Source organism: Micromys minutus (genome assembly GCF_963924665.1).
Source record: "Micromys minutus genome assembly, chromosome: 10".
Lineage (NCBI taxonomy): Eukaryota > Metazoa > Chordata > Mammalia > Rodentia > Muridae > Micromys > Micromys minutus.
Genome location: NC_137979.1, coordinates 20,755,027 through 20,781,678, shown reverse-complemented (window position 1 = coordinate 20,781,678; position 26,652 = coordinate 20,755,027). Strand labels below are relative to the sequence as shown.

The window sequence follows — 26,652 nt, the reverse complement described above, 5'->3', positions numbered from 1 at the left end:
ACAACCCTCTGATGCCCTCTTTTGGTGTGTCTGAGGATAGCTACAGTGTACTTATATATAACTAAAAAAAAAAAAAAAAAAAAAAAGACCAAGTATCCAAGTATTAAACCTGCAAATGACTGTATCCATTCATTCAGCTTCACTTTTGCTGCAAACAGTTTATTTCATGAACTCTGCACTGTGGTGATGAAAGGGAAATTGGGGCAAAAGCCCCAATCCAAGTGGCCATGTCTCAACTAAAAAGATTTTGTAGCATAAGAGTCTCTGTTATTTAAGGGGTTTTATTACTTTCTTTTAAGATATTGTTCAAGCAGGCCTGTTGATCCTGACATTCAAATTAACTAAAGGGAGGAAAGACTCAGGAGCTTCGTAAGGAAGGAAAAAAGGAAACAATAAATAAAAATCCAGTGTCGACTTAAAAACAAAATGGAGCTACCTAGTCAAGGATTAGCATTACCTTCAATAAGGAGCTTTTTAGGGTTTTTTGTTTGTCTGTTTTGTTTCGTTGTTGATTTTGCTTTCTGTTGTTTTGAGACAGGTGTTGGGTCCTGTAGCACCTTATTGGATCTTGAATTTGCTATCTGGCCAAGGGTGACCTGAGACTCCTGATCCTTTTTTCTCCTCTGAGATTATAGGCTTGTATCACCAGGACAGGCTCATAAGTTCTTTATACAAGAAATGTTTGGAGCCGGTGTGGTGGTATGTGCCTGTAGTTTCAACCACCTAGCAGGATTAGTCCTGGGAATGCTTGAGCGGTACAGTGAAAGAATCCAAGAATGAGAGCCAGGTATGATGTTGCCGCTCCACAATCAGCTCTTGGGAGGTGGAGACAGGAAGATCAGGGATTTGAGGTCAGCCTGGGTTACAAGATACCCTGTGACACACAAAAACAAACCACACAAAAATAGGGAACATAAACTCAATGTCTCATCCCAACTATTTTCCATATTATGTCAGAGATGCGTATTTTTTTCCTTTTCTCCAAAGCTGGAACACCCCCGCCCCTATATTAAAGCCTCTCACAACAGCACCAGCCTCCTTGATAAAATACCTATCAAAATTAACCATTCCTTTTGCTTTCAGCATTCCCCTGCCACTGGTAGAACCCCTTCATTTATCCTGCTGATGAATGTTAGAGTCTGGGAACTGCTGCACAAACCGTTCCGACCCCGATCTCAGTTAAATAGAGCGGGTTTGTTGAACGAGCACACCAAGACGGATAGATCAGACTCCGGAGCTGTAAATTACATCTTTGACCTTTTCTTAGGGCCCACTTTGTAGCGGGAGGAGCTGATACATAAGTCTGGTTCCCTAATTGGCTCTTGGTTTGGTCAATAAAGAAGGCAGAAGCCAATTGCTGGGCGAAGGGTAAAGGTGGGATTTCCGGGTCCCAGGAGGAGGAGCAGAAGGGAGAGAGACGAAGGGAGCTTCATCAGGCTTTGGGACGAGAAGTACGCGACATAAATGTAAGGTCTTGTGGAGGCCTGATAAAGGCTAGCTGATAATGTTAAGGCAGGAGATTCTACGTCCACCATTTGTGTTATCTAGCTATTTCTAAGATAATAAAACAGTCAATGTTTTTCTTACTCGGAGCAAAGCTGGACAGAGACCTGTTGCTGGGGGAGTGATGACAGCTCCCAGAAAAGGCGCCAGCTGGCCGGGAGCTAAGCAAGGAGAATGGGCTGAGCTCTTGGGAAGGCGGTAGTGTGTTTTATAAAATTACACCCAACGCAGCTTATATGCGGGAGGGGGAATCACAATGAATTCATGGGAGAGGCTGCAGGGAGGCCAGCCTTTTTTGCAAGTATTTTTTAGTCGTTTAGACACAACAATTCAGGCTGACCTCTATTTTGAAGGCTCCTGAGTGAAGGCTACAGTTGGGAAATTTTTAATAATAATAAACCTCAGAATATATGATCAACTTAACCTTGCTCTGAGCCAAACTATTGTTCTGTGTTCAGTCAAGCTGCCCTTATGTCAGCAATATGGGATGGCTGGCAATCATGAAACAAAGGCGTTACAGCTAAGCTAGCAGCTTCATCAAGGACATTGTGCCCTATAGCCTGAGAGTCACCTTTGAGGATTCGTAGATGGAAAACAATGGATGGGTTTGGACTGGGTATTCTCCCACCATCCCGCTGTATGATTTGAATTTCGGGTTACATCAATGTTGGTGGAACAGGTCTGAAACAACAGGGGTAGACAAAGCGCCAAGCTGCTGTCCGAGGCAGCATGAGGAGCTCCTTTACACTTGAGGGACCTCCTCTCAGATAAAACTGATCCTTTATCCCCGAAAAGAATCAGGGCCTGAGCCATAATGAACCAGAGCTGGCTATTGGGTTTGTTTCCTTTTGTTTTTTTTTTTTTTAAGATGTCATTTTGGTACTGGAGAAATGCCTGAACAGTTACGAGCACAGCAGGTGCCTCTTACAGAGAGAGGGACCCAAGTAAGTTCTCAGCACCCTCATCCAGTGCCTCACAAGTGTCTGTAACTCCCCGCTCCAGAGAGCCAGGCCCAAGCTCACACAGGGATGGTCCTACACCAACCACTGAGCCAGCGCCACCCACAGGATTCTTTAATAGCTTGCACCATCAAACTTACTATCTCTAAATCTTACCATCCACAAGCATCCTGCAACATGTTTACAATTTTTTATTTTGTCCTTATTGTACCATTTTCACTTGGTAAAATCTAGTCATTTTACCTTGGGACAAAACCTCTCCCGTTTTAAAAATTTTATTCGGTTTGTTTCTTGTTTTTGGGTTGGGGGGCTTCATGTAGCCCAGGTTTACCTCAAGGCTATGTAGCCAAGAATGACTTTGAATTTCTTATCCTCCTGCCTCCACTTCCCAAGTGTTAGGATTACAGGAGTGAGGCATCATGCCTGACAATCTTTTATCACTTAAAAATCCTTGCTTATTAAAAAATATATATTCTCATATCCATATATGCCACATATATTCTCATAGCCTTTTTATGCATATAGAGACAAAGTCTTTACTATCAGAAGACAGAGCAATATAAATAAATTTGTCAGCTTAATAAAGAAAGGAGGTGCTGGAGAGATGGCTCAGCTGTTAAGAGCACTGACTGCTCTTTCAGAAGTTCTGAGTTCAATTCCCAGCAACCACATGGTGGCTCACAACCATCTGTAATGGGATCTGATGCCCTTTTCTGTTGTGTCTGAAGACAGCTACAGTGTACTTATGTATAACAAATAAATCTTTAAACAATAAATAAATGAATAAATAAATAAAAGGAACCTAAATTTCATTTCCAAAACCTGTTTAAACATTGTTTCTTGTCTGTTGCAGGTCTTAGGCAGGTTATGTTGTATTAAGCAGGGTCTTTAAAAGGGCTGTTTTGTGAAGGGGTCAGTGGTTTCCCAGGCCTGTAATTCCAGTCTTGAGTCTCTGTGAGTTGGAGGCCAACCTGGTCTACAGAGCTAGTTCTAAGACAGCGAAAGAACTCTTTGTTTTAAAAACCAAAAAAAAAAAAAAAAGGCTTTCGGGAGTACTTTCTCCTAGATTTCACTTGAGTCTGAGAATCTTAGACTGTTACATTCTATCAATCTCAAGGCAACACGTTCTAAACTAAACGACCTTGGAAAAACCAACTTATCTTGCATAAACAAGGCAGGGGCTGGAGAGATGGCTCAGTGGTTAAGAGCACTGACTGTTCTTCCCAAGGTCCTAAATTCAAGTCCCAGAACATGGTTCTGTAGTGAGATCTGATGTCCTCTTCTGGTGTGTCTGAAGACAGCTACAGTGTACTTATATATAATAAATCTTTTTTTTTTTTAAGGCAGAAGGAAGAGAAAAATACAGAGAGCCAGAAAATGTAATTTTGGCTAGTGTACTGGATGGTTTTGTGTCAACTTTGACACAGAGTCATCAGAGAGGAAGAAACCTCAATGAGAAAATGTGTCCAAGAGATCCAGCTGTACAGCATTTTCTCAGTGATCAATGAAATAACATTCGAGGCGTTTTCTCTTTTTGAGGTTGTTTTGTTTTGTTTGACAAAGTGTTCCACTGTACATCCTTAGCTGGCCTGGCCAAGTAGACCAGACTAGTCTAGAACCCATAGTCTCCTGTCTCTGCTCCGCCCTCCCACTGCTGGGATTACAGGCTTGGACCTCTAAACAAGGTTCATGTTTGTGATTCAAACTCCCAACTCACACGGGGAGTGGTGGCTCCGCCCACAGCAGGGGCGTGGTTCCCCAGGACCGCGCAAATCTGGTCTTCGGCGGTGGCGCTCTTGGATGACGTAGCATCGCGCCAAGATTAGAGCGCTGCCGCGGCGTGATCGAGTTCGTGTGAGTAAAACTTGGGCGTTCTTTCTTCAGTTCGCTCCCTTGTACGGTTCCATTGCTCATACATTCAAACCAAATCCAGGCCGCGTGGTTTTCCCCATCAGACTGGGCTGGGTCCAGCTGGATCTACGTGCCTTAGGTAGAGAATCCCTCTGGAGCGCGTGTTCTGCAAGCACTCGATGTGGGTGGACCACCTGCTTTGTATCCGGCACCATACTAGCCGTTGGGACTAGAGCCCCGAAATAAAACCCCGTCCCGTCATTCTTGAAACTTATATTTCACTGGGGATGGTAGACGAAAATCTTAATAAGGCTGCAGATGTCGCTCAGGGTCCTGGGTTCCAGTCTTACGACCTTTTAAACCAGGTATTGTGAAGAACACCAGAGAGGTTTTGGGAGTAGAAAGATTAGAAACTCCAAGGCCATCCTCAGTTATACAGATAGAGGCCAGCCTGACCTAAATGAAACCCTAGGTGTTTTCTCTGTGTAACCCTGGATGTCCTGCAACTTACATAGACTAGGCTGGCCTTTAGCTCATAGAGATTCACCTGCTTTGCTTCTTTCTTTCTTTTTTTTTAAGGAAGACTGAGTATATATGGGAGTGGGGGAACTGAGGTGTGATGGGAGAAAGGGTTCATTCATTGATCAAATTGGTTGGTTGGTTGTTTTTGCTTTTTTTTCCCCCTTTTTGAAGTAGGGTCTCATTATGCAGGCCTGGTTGGCTTGGAACTATATCATCCCTGGAACTCTGAGATTCATTGCCCTTGCCACCTGTGTGCTGGGATTTGGAGCCTGCACCACCATGCCTGGCAGTGGCAAGCACTTAGCCACTCTAGAAGTCATGATCTTTACACTAGCTTATGGTAAATAGGATGTGGGTGTGCAGTAGTGGAATCTGACCATTGAAGAATTCAATGCAACTGGGTGTGGTGATGCACTCCCTAAACCCATCATTAGGAGGCAGTGGCCAGAAGATTTTTCCAGGTCAGCCTGGGCTATATGATAACTTGACTTTTTCTCATAAAACAAAGAATAGCAAAAAAGAGGACAATACATTGATCAGTCCAAATGAACGATAATGGTGACTTGGACTCGTGAGGTAGTAGATCCGAAAAGGCAATGGGTGGAAGTGGGTTTGTTTTATGGAGAGGCTGAGGGAAAAGAGCAGTTAAGGTTGACTTCAGTTTTACTTTTTCTAGTTCCGGGGGTTGAACCTTAGGCCTTCCACATGCTAGGCAAGTGCTTTATCACTGAATCCTGTGCCTGTGCATTCAGTTGAGCGACTGTTTGGATGATGGAAGTGTTCCCTATAATAGGAGTAGAGGAGAGGCATAGCAAATCTGCCTGATTGGTTACAGTTACTGCCTGGCTTCCAGCTCGCTCCCATGAACTCAGTAAACTATTCCTCTTGAAAGAAGAGAGGAGTCTCTTACCCGTCTAGGCTGGTCTCAACTCACTGTGTAGCTGAGGATAACATTGAACTCAGGATCCTCCTGCCTCCACATTCCGTGTGCTGGGATTACAGGACTATGTGCCACTTTGCCCAGTTTATATGGTCCTGGAAATCAAACTGGCCCAGGGCTTCAGGACTACTAGACCAATATTTTGAGTTGAATATTCAGCCTTTGTTGGCTATATTTACGACACCTTTATGTGTAGATGTGATGGTATTTAAATATACCAATCTGGAGTTTTAAAGATTCAATGTTGGGGAAAGTTATAGAATATTTTGGCGAATACTAATTCAGCGCTATCAAATTGGCATTTTAAATGAATTAAAATTTAAATTTTTAAGTAATGAATTTTAATGGTAGCAGTTTCATTGGTTGGTTTTACTAGGTAGTCTTCAAAGCACGGGACTGGATGAAATCACTTAGCGCAAAGGAAGAGAAATAAGGACAGAATCCTGGGCACCTAACAGAAGCTGAGCAAGAGAATAGGAGTCACAGCTCCGGGGACTCAGGCTCAGCCAGGGAAAGTGTCAGAATAACGTTGGTGTCCTTAAAGTCCTGAGAGGAGAGTGAAGAAGTAGAAAATGGATTGAGTCATTTGCTGCTGAGAGGGCTTGTAAGAACAGTTAAGTACCCCCTGGATCAACAACTGGTCTTGAACAGTGTACTAAAGAATTTGGGCTGGAGAGATGGCTCAGTAGTTAAGAGCTCATAACCATCTGTAATGGGATCTGATGCCCTCTTCTGAAAATGGCTACAGTGTACTCATATGCATAAAATATATAAATGTTTTTTTAAAAAAATAATTCAGTTTTGTTTTAAAGATTTTTGGCCCCAATTTGTGATCAGGCTCATCACCATAACACACTAAGTATTCCACCTGTATCTGAGCTCCCCAAGCACATTTGAAGACAGAGGTGTGGAAAGTTAGCTATCTTCGTCCATTAAATGTGTTCTGAGAATCGAACTCAGATCGCTAGGTTTGGTGGCAAGTGTCTACCTGCTGAGCCATCCCACTGGCCTGTGGAATGGTGATTCACAACCATCTGTAATAATCTGATGCCCTCTTCTGGTATGTCTGAAAACAGCTACAGTGTACTTATATATAATAAATAAATCTTCAAAAAAATAAATGAATAAATAAAGGAACCTAAATTTCATTTCCAAAATCTGTTTAAACATTGTCTCTTGTCTGTTGCAGGTCCTAGGCAGGTTACATTGTATTAAGCAGGGTCTTTAAAAAGGCAGTGAAACAGGGTGTGATACTCAGAGTGACAGCATCCAGGTCTAGCCCACTCTCTTCCTCCAGACTTGTCAGTGACAACAGGACTCCTCATAGTTCTAGATGGAGGTCAAAGAGCCAGCATGGGCATGTTGGTGTCCAAGCAGTCACAAAAGTCCAACAGGGCTAGATCTCTATTTGAAGTGATCTGTCAGGGACAACAGCACAGACTTTGGAGCTGACTTTGTCTTTGAACATTCATCTTAAAAAGTATGTAAGCAGATGACAAAATTTTATTGCACTCGGGCACTGCTGATCGATCAGGGACACACACTCTGGAGCTGATTTGGCCACGAGCCAGAATGTGGATTTTTAAGCTCGCAAATATCTGTGCCAAGTTATCCCACCAGTCAGGATTTAGGGACATGTCTTTGTAGTATACTTATCCTGTTCCCATTGGTTGGGTTATTCAACTGTGGCAGGATGGTATCCTGGCATTTATGTTTCAACTTGCCAACCAGGATATCAGTTATCCATGTATGTGTCTCTTTCTGCCAACCAGGATATCAGTTATCCATGTATTTGTCTCTTTCTGCCAACCAGGATGTCAGTTATCCATGTATGCGTCTCTTTCTGCCAACCAGGATATCAGTTATCCATGTATGTGTCTCTTTCTGCCAACCAGGATATCAGTTATCCATGTATGTGTCTCTTTCTGCTAACCAGGATGTCAGTTACCCAGGGAGGTCTTGAGAATTTAAATTTTATTTGACCCCTATTCAAAATGAAAGTTTTATTCAACATGGCTTCGGTTTGGTTCCTTCTTACAGTCATTTTCATGTAAAGACTTCAGATTTCATGCTGCTGACCTTGCATTGTGAATGGTAGAAGTGGACACTTAGTAACTTAGGACACTAATCCTTTTCTTGAGTGTATCACTCTCACCACCCTAATACTACTCCTAAAGTACCCGTTTAAACATCGTCATATTGAATGTAGGCAGGAGATAGAAAACATTCAGTTCATGATAGATGACATTTATCCTAGGAAGTTCTTCCTATCAGGTTGGTGTGCCTGTCCCTTAGTGTTAGCCATACTGAGCTGAAATTGTAATATTTTATCTGTTCATGGTAGCATTCTTTATTTTTTTTTAAAGATGTATTTATTTAAGTACATTGTTGCTATCTTCAGACACACAGAAGAGGGCATCGGATCTCATTACAGATGGTCTGTGAGCCACCATGTGGTTGCCGGGAAATGAACTCGGGACCTCTGGAAGAGCAGCCAGTGCTCTTAACTGCTGACCCATCTCTCCAGCCCTCATTGTAGCATTCTTTTCTTTTTTTAAAGATTCATTTATTTTATTCATATGAGTACACTTGAAGCTGTCTGTCTTCAGACACACACTAGAAGAGGGCATTGTATGCCATTACAGATGGTTGTGAGCTACCATGTGGATGCTGGGAATTGAACTCAAGACTTCTGGAAGAGCAACTAGTGCTCTTAACTGCTGAGCCATCTCTCCAGTCCCATTGTTGCATTAAGACCTTGCCTGGGTCAAAGGAAGTGACGCACTCATGCCTGAAGGTTGTGCCCAGGGCTAAGAACATGCTATACTGTGAAATTATCCCTGAAAAGCCTACATTTTGCAGGATTAGTTAAAAATCATCAGGGTTACTCTTTCTGGTTACTTTTCCTGAATACTCCTGTAATGTGTCCCTTCTCTAGTATCTGGGATATCCATGAGACTTAAACTCAACTTTTTTTTTTTTTTTTTTTTTTTAGGAACCTAATTTATCTCTAGGTCACCTGCAGAAATGGCCCCTGTCCTTCACTTTTATGTCCGCCCCTCTGGCCATGAGGGGGCAGCATCTGGCCATGTTCTTCGGAGACTACAGGAGAAACTGCCAACACTTCAGAGTGTGGAGACTGAGCTGTGCTACAATGTGCACTGGGCAGGTGGGCCAGATGCTGGGTTTAAATTTTCCACCATGTTGGTTTCCTGGGGATCAGGCTGAGGTACATTGAGTGTATTTGTGTTTTACATGCATATTTGTGTACCATGTGTGCCTACATGTATGTCCCTGTACCATGTGTGCAGAAGCCAGAAGATCCCCTGTAACTGGAGTTACAGGTGGATGTGAGCCACCACGTGGGTGCTAGGAATCGAGCCCAGGTCCTCTGGAAGAGTAGCCATTTCTTTTAACTTCTAGGTTCATCTCAGCCCCTAAGTATTGGATTCTGTTTTTGTCCTTTTTGCTTTTAATTTGAGGCAGGTCTCTTTGGTGTGGTGCTTGGAGCTTGAAATGTAGACTGAGCTGGCCTAGAACGCAGAGACCCACCTGCTCCTCTTTCCACGGTGCTGAGACTAGGTTTCTTAAAGGAGGTGATCTGGTACATGAGGCAGTGTCTTGAGGTGCCCTTGTCCTGTCTCTACAGCTGAGACCCTTCCATGGCCTGAGGAGATGAAGAAGTTGATGTGGCTGTTTGGCTGCCCTTTGTTGCGGGATGATGTTGCTCAGGAGTCCTGGCTTGTTCCAGGCTCCAATGATTTGTTGCTGGAGGTGGGACCCAGGTGTGTCAGGTGTCTTCCTGGGCAACTTGTTCCCACATTCCAGACGCCTCCTTTTCACACTCACTGCCTGTCCCCTCGCTTCCATTCCTCTTCCTTTTAGTCTTTGACAGTTTTCCTTTGTCCATCCTTCTCTCTGCCCAGGGGAAATCATGCAAATATTCTCCTTGTATGGGCAAATGTCGTGAGAACCGAACTCACTCCCAAGTCTGTTCTAGAAACAACGACCTGTACTTGAGACCTTGAAACTGCACTAGTTTCTCTCCATTCCCCATTTCCTAGGGACCGACTGTAGGACTTAACACGTGCTGAGTAAGCACTGTACCATTAGACAGCTTTTCTTCGGAAACATGGTGTTGCTGAGTCCCACACTGGGTTTCTGTATGGGTCTGTTTACCTAGTGCCACAGAGGCCAGAAGCATCAACCCTCCTAGAGTTAGAGTTTCAGGCAGCTGTGAGCCTGACGTGGGTGCAAGGAACCAAACTTGGAGCCATCTCCCCAGCCTCTGATTAATTTTTGAAAGCAGGTCTCCTGACACCCAGTCTGAGGCAGGAGCCCAGAGGTAAAGAGTTAATAGTGCATTGGGTAGATAACAGCGGGCAAGAGCCACCGTCCCAACTGAGTCTCGCCAAGGCCCTCAGACCGTAACCATTCCCTCTTTCCTCAGGCTGAATTTCTCTACTCCGGCATCGACCAACATTGTTTCTGTGTGCCAGGCTGCTGGGCTAAGAGCTGTGGACCGGGTAGAGACCACCCGGCGATACCAGCTCTCGGTGAGGTGTGGGTATTGTGGTAGGAGATCAAGATTGGCAAGTGGGCCAGAGATTAGATCCTGAACTCCAGCAAGAGTCATGGGGGGGGGGGGTTCTTAGCTTTCGGCCTGCCGTGTATGCTTAGGAAGTTGGGCTGTTTGCTGGTTGAAGGGAGAATGGGCAAGCCTGACTTCCCAGACTTTATCTGTGCATCCTTTTAGTCTGAACAGAGATGCTCTATGGGTCTGAGAATGGAATGGATAGCTCAGTGGTGGGAACATTAGTGTATTTACCTAGTAGTATATGTAAACCCTGGCCTTGGTGTGTGCACTAGGATGAAAAGCTGCGTGGTCACGGTGAGGTGAATAACTTGGAGGTCCAGAGTGAGTCCTTTCTCTCTGTCTTCAACCCCGTCTTGTGATTTCTTATGACTGTATCTTCCCCTCAGTTTGCCAACCACCCTACAGCCGAAATGAAAGCCATTTCTCTGGCTGCCTTGCATGACCGGATGACAGAGCAGCACTACCCTGACCCCATCCAGAGCTTCTCTCCTCAGAGCATCCCAGCCCCACTCAAGGATTTCATTGACATCCTAGCTGAGGGTCGGCCTGCCCTGGAGAAGGCCAACCAGGAGCTGGGTGAGCGGGAGTTCATAGGGAAGGCCTGACCTGGTTCAGAGGACGACTGAGCCTGGACTGTGGCAGCCTGGAGCATGTTGTCAGCTCTTCTACGGTTTGGCCCCTAGGTTTGGCTCTTGACTCCTGGGACCTCGATTTCTACACCAAGCGCTTTCAGGAGCTGCAGCGGAACCCAAGTACGGTGGAGGTCTTTGACTTGGCTCAGTCCAATAGGTGAGGAGGAATACTACTGTGTGCTGCCTTGGCCTTTGCAGTTGGAATACCACAAGTGCTCTCCCTGCATCCCTCGAGGGTCTGGCCTCCTTACCCTTCTGGGAGTCTACTGTGAAATCTTGCTTTTGCTTTACTTTGCTTCTGGACAAGCCACAGTGGCAGAATATGTGATGGCTTTCTCTCTTAAGTAGGAATTGGCTGTGGTGCTGTGGGATGCCATTGGGAAGGCACAGCACTGAGGTGACCATGTGCCTTCCCCTCCCCACACCACCCCTGCAGTGAGCACAGCCGACATTGGTTCTTCAAGGGCCAGCTCCATGTGGATGGGAAGAAGCTATTACGTACACTCTTTGAATCCATCATGAGCACTCAGGCATCTTCCAACCCTAACAATGTCCTCAAGTTCTGTGACAACAGCAGGTTGGCCGTGCCCTGGGCTGTGGGGATCTTGGGTGCAGACAAGGGAGGCCTTAGACCCTGGTTCGCCTGGCATGGTTCTTGGGGAAAAGGCAGGGTATAGAGTGACTGTGTCTGCAGTGCAATCCAGGGGAAGGAGGTCCGATTCCTGCGGCCTGAGGACTCTACACGACCAAGCTGCTTCCAGCAACAGCAGGGGCTTAGACATGTTGTCTTCACAGCAGAGACACATAACTTCCCCACAGGTGAGTTGGGTCCCAGGCCTCAGGGCTGAGCCTAAATTGTTCTTACTTCCGTGGAGGTTGTTGGGAATGGTTTTATCTCTGTATTATTCCGTTGCTTTTTCTTCATAGGAGTTGCCCCCTTCAGCGGCGCAACCACAGGCACGGGTGGCCGTATCAGAGATGTCCAGTGCACAGGCCGTGGGGCCCATGTGGTAGCTGGCACTGCTGGCTATTGCTTTGGAAACCTGCACATCCCAGGTTCTATCTCTCTCTTCTCTAGCCACCTTCCCTTCCAGATCCTGTCCTGGCAGGACCAACATGGACAGCTCTTAGGTCACGCTCTGTCTTTCTTGGGAGGGAGAGCTTCAGAGTAATCACCATGCTGACTGTGGACATGAGCAGTAAGGGTAATAGGGGAAGTTGTGGGTTGCCAGACTGGCTTTGAAGACTTAGAATTTTCTTTAGAAACCAGCATTCACTTAGTAAGAAAACATGAGACTGAGTTATCTTATCGATGCTTGCCCACCAAATCCAGTTTTTTAGAAAACAGACTAAGGGGTGTGCATGACAAAACTTTTCCACATCTTTCCACAACAGACCAAAGTATGGACACCACCAAAGTGGTGAACCAATGGTTGTTATTGGAGTTACTCATAAAAAGTATGGGTGAGGGGGTTACTGACAGGAACAGAAATGGCTCAGAGACAGCTACATCGCCAAGGCCCGACTCAGCATAGTGGACATGAGTAAAAGAGGCTAGGAAACACATGGCACAGCCTGTTCTTTCTTAGCATGCGTGAGGCTCTGATGGATAACTAGCATCACTGAAGAATACAAAAGTAGCATAAATACACTGCACAGTGGCACAAGGTTTCGACCCCCGCATTCAGGAAGCAGGGGTATGTATGTGAGCTCCAGGCCAGCATGGGTACATAATGAGACTCTGTCTCAACAAAACAAAACAGATGGGAAGCAAAGCACAAGGGTAGCTGTAATGTCTCCGCGTCTTCTCTGAAGGTATGTGCTCTAGCTTCCGCTTGCTTTCCTCTAGTGCTGTGAACCAAACCCAGTACCCTAAATTACTCTCTAGCTCTTGCCTTCTATTTTTATAGTCTATTGAGCCTTATCTTTTCATCTCAGGTTATAATCTGCCCTGGGAGGATCCGAGTTTCCAGTATCCTGGGAACTTTGCTAGACCTTTGGAAGTTGCCATCGAAGCCAGTAATGGAGCATCTGACTATGGCAACAAGTTTGGAGAGCCAGTGCTGGCTGGTGAGCTTTGGGTGTATAAAAATGACTGCTGCCCCGGAGGGGTTTGTGGGTGTGGAGACCCGGGGGCTGTGGTGTTACAAACACTGGGACTTAACCTCTTTCCATTTCCACACTAGGATTTGCCCGCTCTTTGGGTCTCCAGCTTCCAGATGGCCAGAGACGTGAGTGGATCAAGCCCGTCATGTTCAGTGGGGGCATTGGGTCCATGGAAGCCAAGCATGTAGGCAAAGAAGCCCCAGAGCCAGGTAAGAGCCACCACCCTTCTCTGCATCCAGCCAGCTTCCTCTAGCATAGGGCAGCCACAGGACGGAAACTGAGATCTTGCAAGAGCAGCGAGTGTCCTAAAGCACTGAGCCCTCTCTTCAACACTCTGGTGCTATAATTTTTATTATTGTCACAGTGTCTTCCTCAGGTTGTGAGGTTTGCCCTTCTGCTGAGTAGATGGTTGTCATCCTGTTCTGCACATCAGGCTCCTGTACATTCATGTTACTTTGCTTTAATGGCCTTCTGTGTAGCTTCTGGTTCTGGTCCAACTGTCCTTCCTTCCTTGCAGGCATGGAGGTTGTAAAGGTTGGGGGTCCTGTCTATAGGATTGGCGTTGGGGGTGGAGCTGCTTCATCTGTGCAGGTGAGTGAAAATTGTTAAGGAAGCCAACTTTGATATCACTGGGCCCCACCCACCGTGGGGTACTAGTGTCGATGGCGCTTTCAGACCTCCCTAAGATGAGTTATGACCCATGCTTCCTCAGGTTCAGGGAGACAACACCAGTGATCTGGACTTTGGAGCTGTGCAACGGGGAGACCCAGAAATGGAGCAGAAGATGAATCGTGTGATCCGGGCCTGTGTGGAAGCCCCAGGAGGAAACCCCATCTGCAGCCTCCATGACCAGGGTGCTGGTGGCAATGGTGAGGGAAGTAGTTAGGATGAGGGACTCAGTCTACTTAGTCTTCCAGATTTGCTTTAGAGAGAAGCACTAAGAGCTTGCAGCACCTTCTACGTGCTGGACAGCCTGGGGGAGGGGAGACGCTGCTGCTGCTGTGGGAGGGAGGCTGGACTGAGTGTAAAGCAGCAGCTCCTCCAGAGACACAGGATTTTAGGTATTACTCTGGAGATCAGAAACTCCCTTTGTTTTCCTGGGACTTACCATGACGAGGTTGCCACCTCTCCCTGACATTCTCTCAATAGGCAATGTCCTAAAGGAGCTGAGTGACCCAGCGGGAGCCATCATTTACACCAGCCGCTTCCAGGTGTGGAGTCTCATCCCCGAAGCCTGGCTATCCTCTCTCCCCAGTTCCTAGAAACACTGTGAGGCAAGGCAGTCTCACTGACCCTTCCTTTTCTTCCCTCCATATGTGTGCAGCTAGGTGACCCAACCTTGAATGCACTGGAAATCTGGGGGGCCGAGTACCAGGAGTCAAATGCACTTCTGCTGAGGCCCTCTGACCGGGACTTCCTGAGTCGTGCCAGTGCCCGGGAACGCTGCCCAGCTTGTTTTGTGGGCACAATCACTGGAGACAAAAGAGTGAGTTGACCCCAGTGATCTGGAGCAGATGCTCCAGGCAGGCTTGGGATGCCTGGGTGTGTGGACTTGGGGGAGAAACATTGAGGGAGCAAAATGAGATCAAATGAAAAGTGCACATAAGAGGAGTTGGGAAAGAGGAGGAGCTCTTTAAGGAAGCAGACATGGTGGGAACATTTTTTCCTGCTCTTCAGGTACATTCCCTGCCGTGTTTAAGGCTTAATTTTCTTTGGGGGCTATCCCTGGGGTCTACAGATCGTGCTAGTGGATGATCGTGAATGCCTGGTAGGAAAAAGTGGCCAGGGAGATGCTCCCCTAACACCTCCAACCCCTGTGGACCTGGACCTTGACTGGGTTCTGGGGAAAATGCCTCAGAAGGTATGTGAGCCAAGCCCGGGGGTGGGTGGGAGGTGTTGCAGTGGCCTTTCTGACATAATTTCTGGCTTACATTTGACCACTTCGATTTTAGGAGTTCTTCCTCCAGAGAAAACCCCCTGTGCTGCAGCCTTTGGCCTTGCCCCCAGAGCTGAGTGTGCGCCAGGCTCTAGAAAGGGTTCTAAGGTTGCCTGCTGTGGCCAGCAAACGCTACCTCACTAACAAGGTTGTCCTTGTACCCCACTTGGCTGCTTTAGCCTTCTGCATTGTTTTCTGTTATTCATCCTGGCTCTCTTTCCCCATTGGGATTTCCTAGACTCTGGGAATAAAGGGGTTGGAGGGCAGAGCATGTTCAGTAGCCTACTATCCCTGCTACCCACCTTCGGTATGTTCTTACTTTCAGTTTTACCGACTCCTCAGCTGACCCTTGCCTTCTTCTCGGTTGCCAATTGCATCTGTGTTCCATAGGTGGATCGCTCTGTGGGCGGCCTTGTTGCCCAACAGCAGTGTGTCGGGCCCCTGCAGACTCCTCTGGCTGATGTGGCTGTTGTAGCACTGAGCCACCAGGAGCTCATAGGGGCCGCCACTGCCCTGGGAGAACAGCCAGTCAAGAGCCTGCTGGACCCCAAGGTTGCTGCCAGGCTAGCTGTGTCTGAAGCCCTCACCAACCTGGTGTTTGCTCTGGTCACTGATCTCAGAGTGAGTCCTGCGTAGCTTTTGTCCTGCAGTTTTGGGCTTCTGCATCCATCAGTCACTCTCAGTGTTTTTGCATATAAACTCCCAGGCCTTCTGCATCTCTTCCTTCCCAGTGCCATGTCTTTGTCCCCACTGTCCCCAGGATGTGAAGTGCAGTGGAAACTGGATGTGGGCAGCCAAGCTTCCAGGTGAGGGTGCAGCACTAGCCGATGCCTGTGAGGCTATGGTGGCCGTGATGGCAGCGCTGGGTGTGGCAGTAGATGGTGGCAAAGACTCCCTCAGCATGGCCGCCCGGGTTGGCACTGAGACCGTGCAGGCTCCTGGTAAGGATGAGGCTTTTGTGAGAGGAAAAAGGACCTGTGGACCTGGACTGGTACCTCACTTGTCTTATTTCTCCTTGCTTGGTAGGGTCACTGGTCATTTCAGCATATGCTGTCTGTCCAGACATCACAGCTACTGTGACCCCAGACCTCAAGCATCCTGGAGGGAAAGGTATGGCTTCCCTTTCCCTTGTCCTAGTGTATATATTTCTAAGCTTGTTCCTTGCTTTAAGGTCTACTTTATGAGTCCTGGTCCCTCTCACCTCAGCCCTGAGCTTTGCTGCTCTCTAGGACTGGCAGCTGTGTACTGTGAACGCAGTGCTGGGAACACTTTTGGTAGCGTCTTGAGCTGCTGTCCCCTTCTTTGCTTCCTTAGGTCATTTGCTCTATGTGCCTTTGAGCCCTGGGCAGCACCGGCTGGGAGGAACGGCTCTGGCCCAGTGTTTCTCTCAGCTTGGGGAGCACCCTCCTGATCTAGACCTTCCCGAGAACCTCTTGCGTGCCTTTCATATCACCCAGGGACTGCTAAAAGGTGAGTGGGGCCCTTGTACATAGGTGCAGACATGTGGGAGGCACTTGCCTACTCAACAGGTGATTGTGAGTTGCCTATAGGTCAGACTACGAGTACCCGCCTTCTCACGCTCACCGGCTTTCCAGATGCTGTGGAATAGGCTTGGCCTGCAATGGCTGAACTTTTTTTCTTGTTCCTCCAGACCGCCGTCTTTGCTCAGGCCATGATGTCAGTGATGGAGGGCTTGTCACCTGCCTTCTAGAGATGGCCTTTGCAGGAAATTGTGGGATAGAGGTAGATGTACCTGCCCCCGGGATCCATGGTGAGTTGCTTGGGTCTAGTCTAAGGCCTGGGCTGCCTCCTTTACTTGTAGACCTCCTGGTGTAAAGAATGTGGTATCTCTGACACTGGCTCCTGAGTCTTGCTGAGTCCTCCATTGCTATCTTCACCGTGGCCTTCTAGGACCTCTCATAGTATGTGGTGCTGCTTCCACGAGCTCCTCCAGATTCCGTCTCACCTGAGTCCTACCCCATCCCACTCACTCATCCTGACTCACCTCCGTCTCTTTTCCAGCATTGCCTGTGCTGTTTGCGGAGGAGCCGGGTCTGGTGTTGGAGGTACAGGAGGCAGATGTAGCCGGAGTACTGCAGAGGTACCAGAGTGCTGGCCTACACTGTCTGGAACTAGGCCACACAGGCGAGGCTGGACCCCAGGCCGTGGTGAGGAAGCCAGGGTGAATGTATTGTTACTGTGAACCTGTCAGCAAATACCACTCTGAAACCATCATGGGGCCACACTTTCTTTGCCCTTCATTGGTTTCCCCTCTGCAGGTCCGAGTGTCAGTGAATGGGACTGTGGTTGTAGAGGAGACTGTTGGGCAGTTGAGAGCCCTCTGGGAGGAAACAAGCTTCCAGCTGGACCTACTGCAGGCAGAGCCACGCTGTGTGGCAGAGGAGAAACAGGGCCTGAAGGAGCGGACAGGACCCAGCTACTGCCTGCCGCCCACCTTTCCTATGACCTCTGTGCCCTGTAAACCTGGTAAGGGAGTGTGTACAGTGGCTTGGGTGCTTGATCTGCCCCGGGGAGGTGTCTGGAGTTTTAGAGTAGATAGGTAGCATTCTGCTGAGACACATCTTCCAGGTGGTCCCATCCCTCGAGTTGCCATTTTGCGAGAAGAAGGCAGCAATGGAGACCGAGAAATGGCGGATGCTTTTCACTTGGCTGGCTTTGAGGTAAGCCTGGTGCCTAACAGCTGGAGATCTTGATCTTGGCTTGGCTGCGTGTCCTCTAACAGTTTCCTCTCCGTTGTATTAGGTGTGGGATGTGACCATGCAGGATCTCTGCTCTGGGGCCATCAGGCTGGACACATTTCGGGGTGTGGCCTTTGTGGGCGGCTTCAGCTATGCAGATGTCCTGGGCTCTGCCAAAGGTCAGTGTGTATGTAGACGCCATCTGCCATTTCCAGTTCTTTGGTAAAATGCCTTTGGCTGCTTCTGCCTGGGCTGTGTCTGACTTGTTGCCCCCACAGTTGGACAGAGTGCTCTGGTCCAGGACCAGAGAGCAGGAGGAGGAGGCTGGTTTTCCAGAGCTGTACAAGCCTAGAGGGCATGTCTCATCTCAACAGATCGCTGCTCTGCAGCTTGATCAGATTGTCCTGTTCTGTGGAAAGATAGTTCAGTACAACTTGATCAAGAGGGGGCAAAAAGGTCAGGCTTTTTATGTGTGAGGTCTTTCCTTTTCTTTTTTCTTTTTTTTTTTTTTTTTAAATTGTGAGTACACTGTAGCTATCTTCAAATCCCATTACATATGGTTGTGATCCACCATGTGGTTGCTGGGAATTGAACTCTGGACCTCTGGAAGAGCAGTCAGTGCTCTTAACAGCTGAGCCATCTCTCCAGCCCTCCTTTCCTTTTTTTTAATGAGAGACAGTTCCATGAAACCTAGGCTGCTCAAACTCACAAAGTAGCCTTGGAAGACGTCTTACCTTTTAAGTATTGGCATTTACAGATGTGAATTCTTATTGTTGAATCTTAGACAACTACATAGCATTGAAAAAACAGATTTTGGCTTAGCATGAAGAACTTCATGGATTCCATCAGGCTGTCTGATTGAAGCAGATCAGACTGTTTCTTCCCTCAAGTTTGTCCCAGGGTCTGAAGAGAAGACCTGATTCTAGAATAGAGGGCTGTTATTTCTCTTCACTCCCTGCTTCTGCTTTTTTCAGGCCTTTTACGGCTCACTCTGGCTTACCTGTTCTTCCTAGGTTGGGCAGCTGCGGTAACCTTTAATCCACAGGCCAGGGAAGAGCTGGGACGATTCCGCAGGCGGCCGGACACCTTCAGCCTGGGCGTGTGTAATGGCTGTCAGCTGCTGGCTCTTCTAGGCTGGGTGGGAAGTGATTCCAATGAAGAACAAGTTGAGCCTGGCCATGACTCCCAGCCAGCACAGCCAGGCCTCCTGCTCCGCCACAATCTGTCTGGGCGGTTTGAGTCCCGATGGGCCGCTGTTCGTGTGGAGCCCGGGCCAGCCCTGATGCTTCGAGGGATGGAAGGCTCAGTGCTGCCTGTGTGGAGTGCTCACGGGGAAGGTCAGGCTGAGGAAGACAGGGGAGGGTTTGCAGGCTGTGGCTGGACCTGAAGGAATTTGGCCTTCACTCTTCTTCTTCACGTCCAGGTTACATGGCATTTTCTTCTCCTGAACTCCAAGCCAAGATGGAGGCCCAGGGCTTGGTTCCTCTGCACTGGGCGGATGATGATGGAAACCCCACAGATCAGTACCCTTTGAACCCCAATGGATCTCCAGGGGGCATAGCTGGCATCTGCTCCCAAGATGGTCGCCATCTGGCACTCATGCCACACCCGGAGCGGGCTGTGAGGCTTTGGCAGTGGGCATGGAGACCCTCTCCCTTTGACGGCCTTTCCACCTCCCCATGGCTGCAGCTCTTCGTCAATGCTCGGAACTGGACCCAGGAGGACAGCTGCTGAGGAGGCAGCATGGCCACCCTTGCCCACAGCTCATCCTTTGACTCTGCTATCATTGTCCCTGCTGCCTTCAGGAGTATCCCCATGTGATTTCCAAAAGCATCTTAGACAGCAAGAACCAGAACGCTGGGATGATCTCAGCTGCATTGCTCATTTTACCCTAGGCTCCGAAGACGGCTGACCATGCAGGGGGTGGGCAAAGGTTTACTGGCAATTCTTACCCGTGATCATCCCCTTGTTATCCCTCATCCTCCTGGTTTGAACTTTGAGTTAGGTTTTCTGTCCCCTTTTCTTTAGTTTTGTGAGATCATCTTTCACTCTATGGCCCAGGCTGGCTCTAAACTCAGAATTCTATTTTTTTTATTTATTTTTTTAATTCTCTGTATTTACATTTCAAATCTTATCCCTTTTGCCCCCACTCTTCCCCCCTACCCCTTGCTTCCGTGAAGGTGCTCCCTCTCCAAACCACCCACTCCCACCTCAGCGCCTTGGCGTTTCCCTGCACTGTGAAAACAAACCTTCACTAGAGTAAAGGCCTCTCCTCCCATTGATGCCAGACAATGCTATCCTCTGCTACATATGCACCTGGAGCCTTTTCAGAATTCTTTAGAGTCAGTTTCCCTGGTGAGTGCCAGGATGCTTGGCATTGGCTTAGGTTCTAGGAGTAATGTACATCAGCCCCTTCCAACCTCTGCTCTCATCTGAAAAGAGCAGCTTTCTGGATCCCTCTTCAGACATGCTCTGCCAGCTGTTAGGAATTGTTGCCTCTGATCATGCTTTAGGGGCTCACCTGTGCCTGTCTCAGGTCACATTCCCGAGTCTTCTCCTAATTTAGCAGCCACCTTAAAGTGACTAGAGCAGAGCCCTGAGCTAGCTGTTGGAGTTTGTTTTTTTCTGTGTAGCCCTGGCTGTTCTGGAAGTTACTCTGTAGGCCAGGCTAGCCCTGCACTCAGATCCGTCTGTCTCCCGAGTGCTGGGATTAAAGGCGTGTGCCGCTACCACCTGGCCATTCATTATTCTTGTTCCTTGATCAGTGATGGTGCCAGGGACTGGTACTGCCCTGTTAATGGAATTGAAGTAATGGCTACTTAGCTTGTACCACCAAGGTGCTGGGTAATTTATGTGTCTAACATAACAAGTTAAGGTGTTTAGAGGCATTTTCCAGTTAACAAAGGAAAGTTTAATAACAAACTGTCTATGATTGGTTACAAGTTGAAAGGGACAGCAAGGTGCCCTACCCACCCAGTTACATCTGCTTTTGATGATCCTGCAGTCAGAGGTCACATTCCTTGGTAGCAGCTGTTTTTGCAGACAGCTACATCATTCCTTCCTACTTACTCATAAGGTAGACTAGCTTATCCCCCTAAGAAGCTCTACATCATGACTAAAAAAGTTTCCTTATAAACACAGACTAATGTGTTGCATCTCTAAATATTTCAGGGTTTGTGGGAATGTAGAAGACTTGTGCTTCTGCAGAAGTAGCTCCCCGAAAAAGATACTAAGTGAACGAATAGTGTTAGTTGCAGGTTGAGTGTCCATCTGAGTGGTAGAACACTTGGGTTTCCTGAGTTTGATCTCCCTCTGGCTCCACAGAAGGAAAACATTTGGAGATGGGAAGTCACATCTTTCTCCTTATTGCTTTGCAAAGAAACTGCCTAACTAGAGTGATTCTAAGGATTTAGTATTTTTGAGACCTGTTTGTTGTTCTGGCTGGCTGTGAACTCATGTAGCTGAGAGTAATCTTGAAATTGTGGTCCTCTATCAAATGCTGGGGTCTGACCTAAGTACCATTTTGGACTTGTGAACATTGCCTTTGATTCTGTAGAAGAATATATATTTTGCTTATGGTGGTGCATGCCTTTAATTACAACACTTAGGAGACAGGCAGGTAGATCTTTGTAAGTTTAAGGCCAGCCTGATATCCATAGTGTCTTCTAGGCTAGTCAGAGCACGTTGCCTCAAATTTATATATTTATAATATGAATACTTATAAAAAAAGTTTCTAAACCTGAATGGGCAAGATAGCTTAGTGCACAGGTTTTCAGCCTTTCTAAAACGATAACCCTTTAGTACAGTTCCCACAAAACTTTGGTTGCTATTTTGTAACTAATTGTGCTGCTGTTAAGAATCATAATGTAAAGTCTGTTTTCTGATGGCCTTAAGTGACCCCTGTGAAAGGTCATTTGATCCCACTGGAGGGTCATGACCCACAGGTTGAGAACCACTGGCTTAGTGGGTAAAGATATTTCCCTTCAAGCCTAATAATAGCTTGATTCCAATCCCCAGAACTCACAGGATAAAAAGGAAGAACCAGCTCTCCACAGCTGTCTGGTGGCATACATGTAAGTGCTATGATGTGTGCACAAGCATGCACAAATGTAGCCAACCAGGTGTGACAGGACATTCCAAGTTTCAGAAGTCAGCTTAGAGGCTGGTGCTTTTGCCCACTGAGCAATTCCAGATTTATTTTTTCCCAGATGGTTTGCTTTGTAACCCTGGCTACACTGTACTTGCTCTAGATAAAAGGTGTGTGTCACGAACACCCAGCTAGCATGGTTTTTGTTGTCTTTTTGTTTGTTTGTTTTAGGTCAAAATTTTATTGTCATAATAAAATCAGCTCAGAACCGGATCACTTAGCCCTTTCTCTTGTCACCTCCCAGTTCAAAATGTTTGCATCTCTTAATAGCCAGCATCCTCTTAGATCTGCAGTTAGGCTCAACGCACACCAGTCTCAGTGTGATCTTCTTTGTAGTTTTAGCCTTTTTGCAGAAAATGGGCTTAGTCTGCCCACCATAGCCACTCTGTTTCCTGTCATAATGCCACTTTCCCTGGGCAGACAGAGACTCCTTACTGTGTCACCTTGTGGGGTTGGTGCGTCCCACATTTCTTGCAGAACATCCAGTCGGTCTTAGGAATGTTCACCATGTTTGCAGGGGTGCTATCAGCTCAGAAAAAACAAAAAAAAAACCTTTCGTTTTTAAATATTTGTCCTTGGGGCTGGGGAGATGGCTCAGTGGTTAAGAGCACTGGCTGCTCTTGCAGAGGATCTGGGTTCAGTTCCCAGTAACTCCCAGTACCCACATGGCAGCTCACTGTTTCTTCAGTTCCAAAGGATCTCATACCCTCACACAGATAGACAGACATGCAAGCAAAACACCAAGGCACATAAAGGTAAATCAAATAAAAATGTAAAAATAAGCCATGTAATTATTTCTCTAAGATTTATTTAGGTGTATGAGTACTCTATCTGTATATGGTTGTGAGCCACCATGTGGTTGCTGGGAATTGTGTGGCTATTTCCTTTTTTTTTTTTTTTTTCTCAATAGAAAGTGGTTTTTATGCCTGGTTTAAGGTGGATTGGCCCTGCAGTTCCCCTTTCTGTCTCTTTGTTGGTTTGCCCAGTGAGTGTGCCGTCAGGTCAGTGAAGAACACTAACTTGACAGTTTCTCTTTCTCATCCTTTCTCCCTTTGTCTATCTCCCTTCTCTACCTTGTTTCTCTTCAGTTTTATAGGATAGACTTATAGAACTACACACATTATACTGTGCCCAGATGCTGGTAGGAGGCACCACTGCAAGAACGGCAGCTAGTAGGAGGGGCCCAGTGGGTACTACCAGATGAGAACTTTCTCCAGGAATGTCCCTAGCCGGGGTACCTTCAGCTCTCTAACACACTCTATGTTTCCCTACAGACTGCCATTGGGATGTCTGTCTGTCTGTCTCTCAAACACACTACAAGGGACTGTGCCCAGAAAATGTGGATACTAGGGGGCAGTGAGCCTGTGGACTGAGATGTCACCTCCAGAGCTGTGCCGGGGTCTGTCTAACTGTTCTTGTCTCACGCCTGATGTTCTCAAGACCCTGTGGTGTTAAGAACTCTCTAGTCTATGGTTGGGCACTTGGGGGCAGCAAACAGCCAAAGGTGACACTAAGGAATTGCTGGATGGGCAGAGGCATCTCTAGGGCTTAGTCCAGGTAAGCTTAGTCATTAGGATTACCTTTGGCACGTGGGTCACCCAGCACAAACAGACATGAGTGACAATATCTGTCTTTGGCTTCAGGACACAGAAGGGGGGTGGGACAGAGGGTTGTCTGTGAAACTGGGGCCTGTTCACCAGGTTGAGAAGAAACCTGGCATTGTGACCCAGTGGAGGGAAGCTGACTTGGAACAGTGATTTCTTTTACATTGAGAACTCAACAGCACAGGGTTCTGGAGGCAAAAACAGCAGTTTGCATGAAGGGCAGAGGAGGTGTGGTAGCACTGTAGAAGAACAAATTTGCAGAACCTCAGGCTGGACAGGGTATGCTAACTAAGGATCTGAATGGTTGAGAATAAGTGTGTCCGGACCATGAAGAGCAAACTGGAAACAGACACGGCAAAGACCTGGCAGAACATGTTACGGAATCAGGATTAAGACCCAAGAACGATGGGAAAGCACTTGACGAGGTGGGTGTAGGGGATGCAGGTATGAACAGATCTGTGATTTGGCTGTTTTGAGATAAAGGCTCATGTAGTCTACACAGGCTGCAAACTCTAGGGCTGAGAATGACCTTGAACTCCCAGTCCTCCATCCTTCACCTCCGGAGGGCAGAGGTTATAAGGGTGCACCACTACTGCTGTCCGTATGTGATGCTCGGAACTGAGCCTTGGAATGCATGCATGCTAGGCAAGCTACTGTGCTGAGCTACACTCTCAGCCCCACTTGAGACCTAGAGATTATAGTAGCTGCAGAGAAGGAAAGAGGATGGGAGGTGGAGAGAACAGTGTGAGAGCTATGCAGTGACCACATCACAACAGTGTTGGCCTGGAAGGAGTGTTGGCCTCAGAGATGAAGAGAATTGGGAGGATTTGGGAACCAATGGAAACAACCAGAAAGGAGGAGAGGGTTAAGTGTAAAGAGGGGATAAGGAAGAAAGCAAGCCAGTAATGAAGCCCAGAGCCCTGGCCTGCCCCCTGGATCACTGGGTATACAAACATTTCACTGTTGGCAAGAGGAACACATTTGGAAGTTAAGCATTACTTTGAAATTATTGAGTTTGAGGAGTCAGTGGGTACATGGTGGAAGTATGTTAGAGGGGATATCCAGGAGGAAGTTAGAAGATTGAGGCACTGGGATGTGGGTGGATGAGGAAGTTTATCTAGGGGGAGTGTGTAGGTCTGAGAGCTCAGACTAAACCATCATCAGGTCTGACTGGTAAAGTAGCTTTGCCCTAGTACCCTAAGATGCCCTGGAGGTATCCAGGGAGACAGAAGAGAGTGTCTTCTTCCTGGCCACTGAGTCCAACTAGCTCAGCTGGCCAAATCTTTGCCCAGAGGCAAAGTCCTGTCTTTGCCACCACAGTAGTAGGCCCTCCCCCGACTCTCCCAACACCTCACCTGTGGGAACTTAACAAGGAATTGACCTTGGCCAAATAAAGCAGGTGAGATGGTTCAGTGGTGTGTAGCCTTAGAGACTAGATCCTGTGGGATTTTGAAGAGTTGGGACCATCCTCAGACTCCAGCAGGTCACCAGGTTAGAATCCGATACCCCACACCCTATCATTCATTAGCTTGTCCGAATCTTGTCCTCTCTCCACCTCTGGAACATGTGTTGAGACAGGTAAGAGACTCAGGGACATGAACCTGATGAGAAGTCTCAAGGGTTTCCAGGACTGATTTGAGGGCATATAGAACTTGCTTTGGGGATCATTGGGAGGGGATATGAGCTGTTAGCTGGCTCCAAACCCAGGTTCCTCATGACAGAGCAGTAACCATGGAACAGTTGTCTCTGGATTTTTAGTACTACAGTTTGAATGAGCCTGGCCCACTGCACTCATAAAGAAGCCTAGGACTCCTGAGAGGCATTAGAGTCATGGAGCTAAGGACCATGATAATAAGAGGCATCATTTCTCCCTGGTTGTGTAACGGAGCAGATGAAAATAAGAACTTGTTTGAGGGAGTGGGGTTCACATCGTAGCTAGCTTGGAACTTATTATGTAACCTAGGATGGTCTCAAACTTGAAGAGATCTTAATTCAACCTCCAAAGTGCTGGGAATACAGGCCTTAACTAACCACACCTGCATAAAAAAGATATGAACTGTGTTTACCTAGTGCTTGGAGGAAATGAAAATAAAATTATCTTAATAGGGCTCCACCAGGGAAAATGCCTCTCTTCCTTTTAGGCTGGCTTTGAAGGCAATGCAAACAAGACTGGGAAAAAAGGGGGGCTGCTCCATCTGCCTGCTTTCTCCTTATCTTTTCTGCTGAGTGGTAAGGACCTCTTCAGTAGACTGTGTCCGCATCCCTGCCTGTGCTCCATGGCTTTGCACTCACTGTGCAGCCAAATAAAAATAATTTTTAAAAAATATTTGTCTTTCTTTTGTTCTCTTTTGGTTTTATATACCTGGGAGATTGATAAGAATGCCCCCCAGGTCATGTATTTGAATACTTGGTCCCTAGTAGGCGTCTGGGAAGGATTAGGAGGTTTGGCCTTGTTAGAAGAAGTATGTCACTTGGGGGTATGCTCTGAAGTCTCAAAAGACTCTGGCCATTTCTAATTAGCTTTCTTTGCCTTCCACTTTTGGCTCTGGCTTCAGCCACCACCATCATGAACTCTGACCCTCTGAAATCCTAAGCCCCAAAAACTCTTCTGTAAGTACCCTGGGTCTTAGAGTCTTAGCCACAGAAAAGTAACTAATATAACTGTGTTCTATTGTTTTGAGACAATCTTGCTACACAGCCTAGGCTGGCCTGGAACTCCCTCTGTAGACCAGGCTGGTCCCAAACTCACAGAGATCCACTTGCCTCTGCCTCCCGAATGCTAGAATTAAAAGACACACATCAGCGGTGTGTAGCTTTAGAGACTAGATCCTGTGGGATTTTGAAGAGTTGTGACCATCCTCAGACTCCAGCAGGTCACCAGGTTAGAATCCAATACCCCACACCCTATCATTCATTAGCTTGTCCTCTCTCCGGCTATTTAGTTCATGACACCAGCTCCCAGGGGATCCAAGGACACCTGCACACACCTGGCTGGCTGGCTGGCAGCCACACACACATACACATACATACACACACAGAGATCTCTATGCTTGGAGCCAGCCTGATCTACATGTAATGAGAAACAAACAAAACAAGCTAGAATCTCTTGTGTTCTTACACACTTTATTTCATAATTTACAAACATTTTTTCTGAGT

General features: G+C 47.2%; 1 protein-coding gene across 1 annotated transcript; it reads left to right on the top strand.

Annotated features, from left to right (window-relative positions):
- Positions 1–4,298: 4,298 nt before the first annotated feature.
- On the top strand, positions 4,299–22,105 carry PFAS (phosphoribosylformylglycinamidine synthase). Its single transcript, XM_080922380.1, has 28 exons — positions 4,299–4,316; positions 8,771–8,944; positions 9,425–9,560; positions 10,226–10,331; positions 10,759–10,948; positions 11,056–11,161; positions 11,441–11,581; positions 11,699–11,823; positions 11,932–12,060; positions 12,943–13,074; positions 13,191–13,319; positions 13,628–13,701; positions 13,823–13,979; positions 14,260–14,321; positions 14,435–14,596; positions 14,849–14,971; positions 15,063–15,194; positions 15,437–15,667; positions 15,807–15,987; positions 16,073–16,156; positions 16,361–16,516; positions 16,698–16,817; positions 17,069–17,214; positions 17,326–17,533; positions 17,636–17,727; positions 17,810–17,924; positions 18,759–19,082; positions 19,169–22,105. The coding sequence occupies exons 2-28, from the start codon at positions 8,803–8,805 to the stop codon at positions 19,477–19,479; spliced, it is 4,014 nt and encodes a 1,337-aa protein (XP_080778506.1). The 5' UTR covers positions 4,299–4,316; positions 8,771–8,802; the 3' UTR covers positions 19,480–22,105.
- The last annotated feature ends 4,547 nt before the right edge of the window (positions 22,106–26,652 follow it).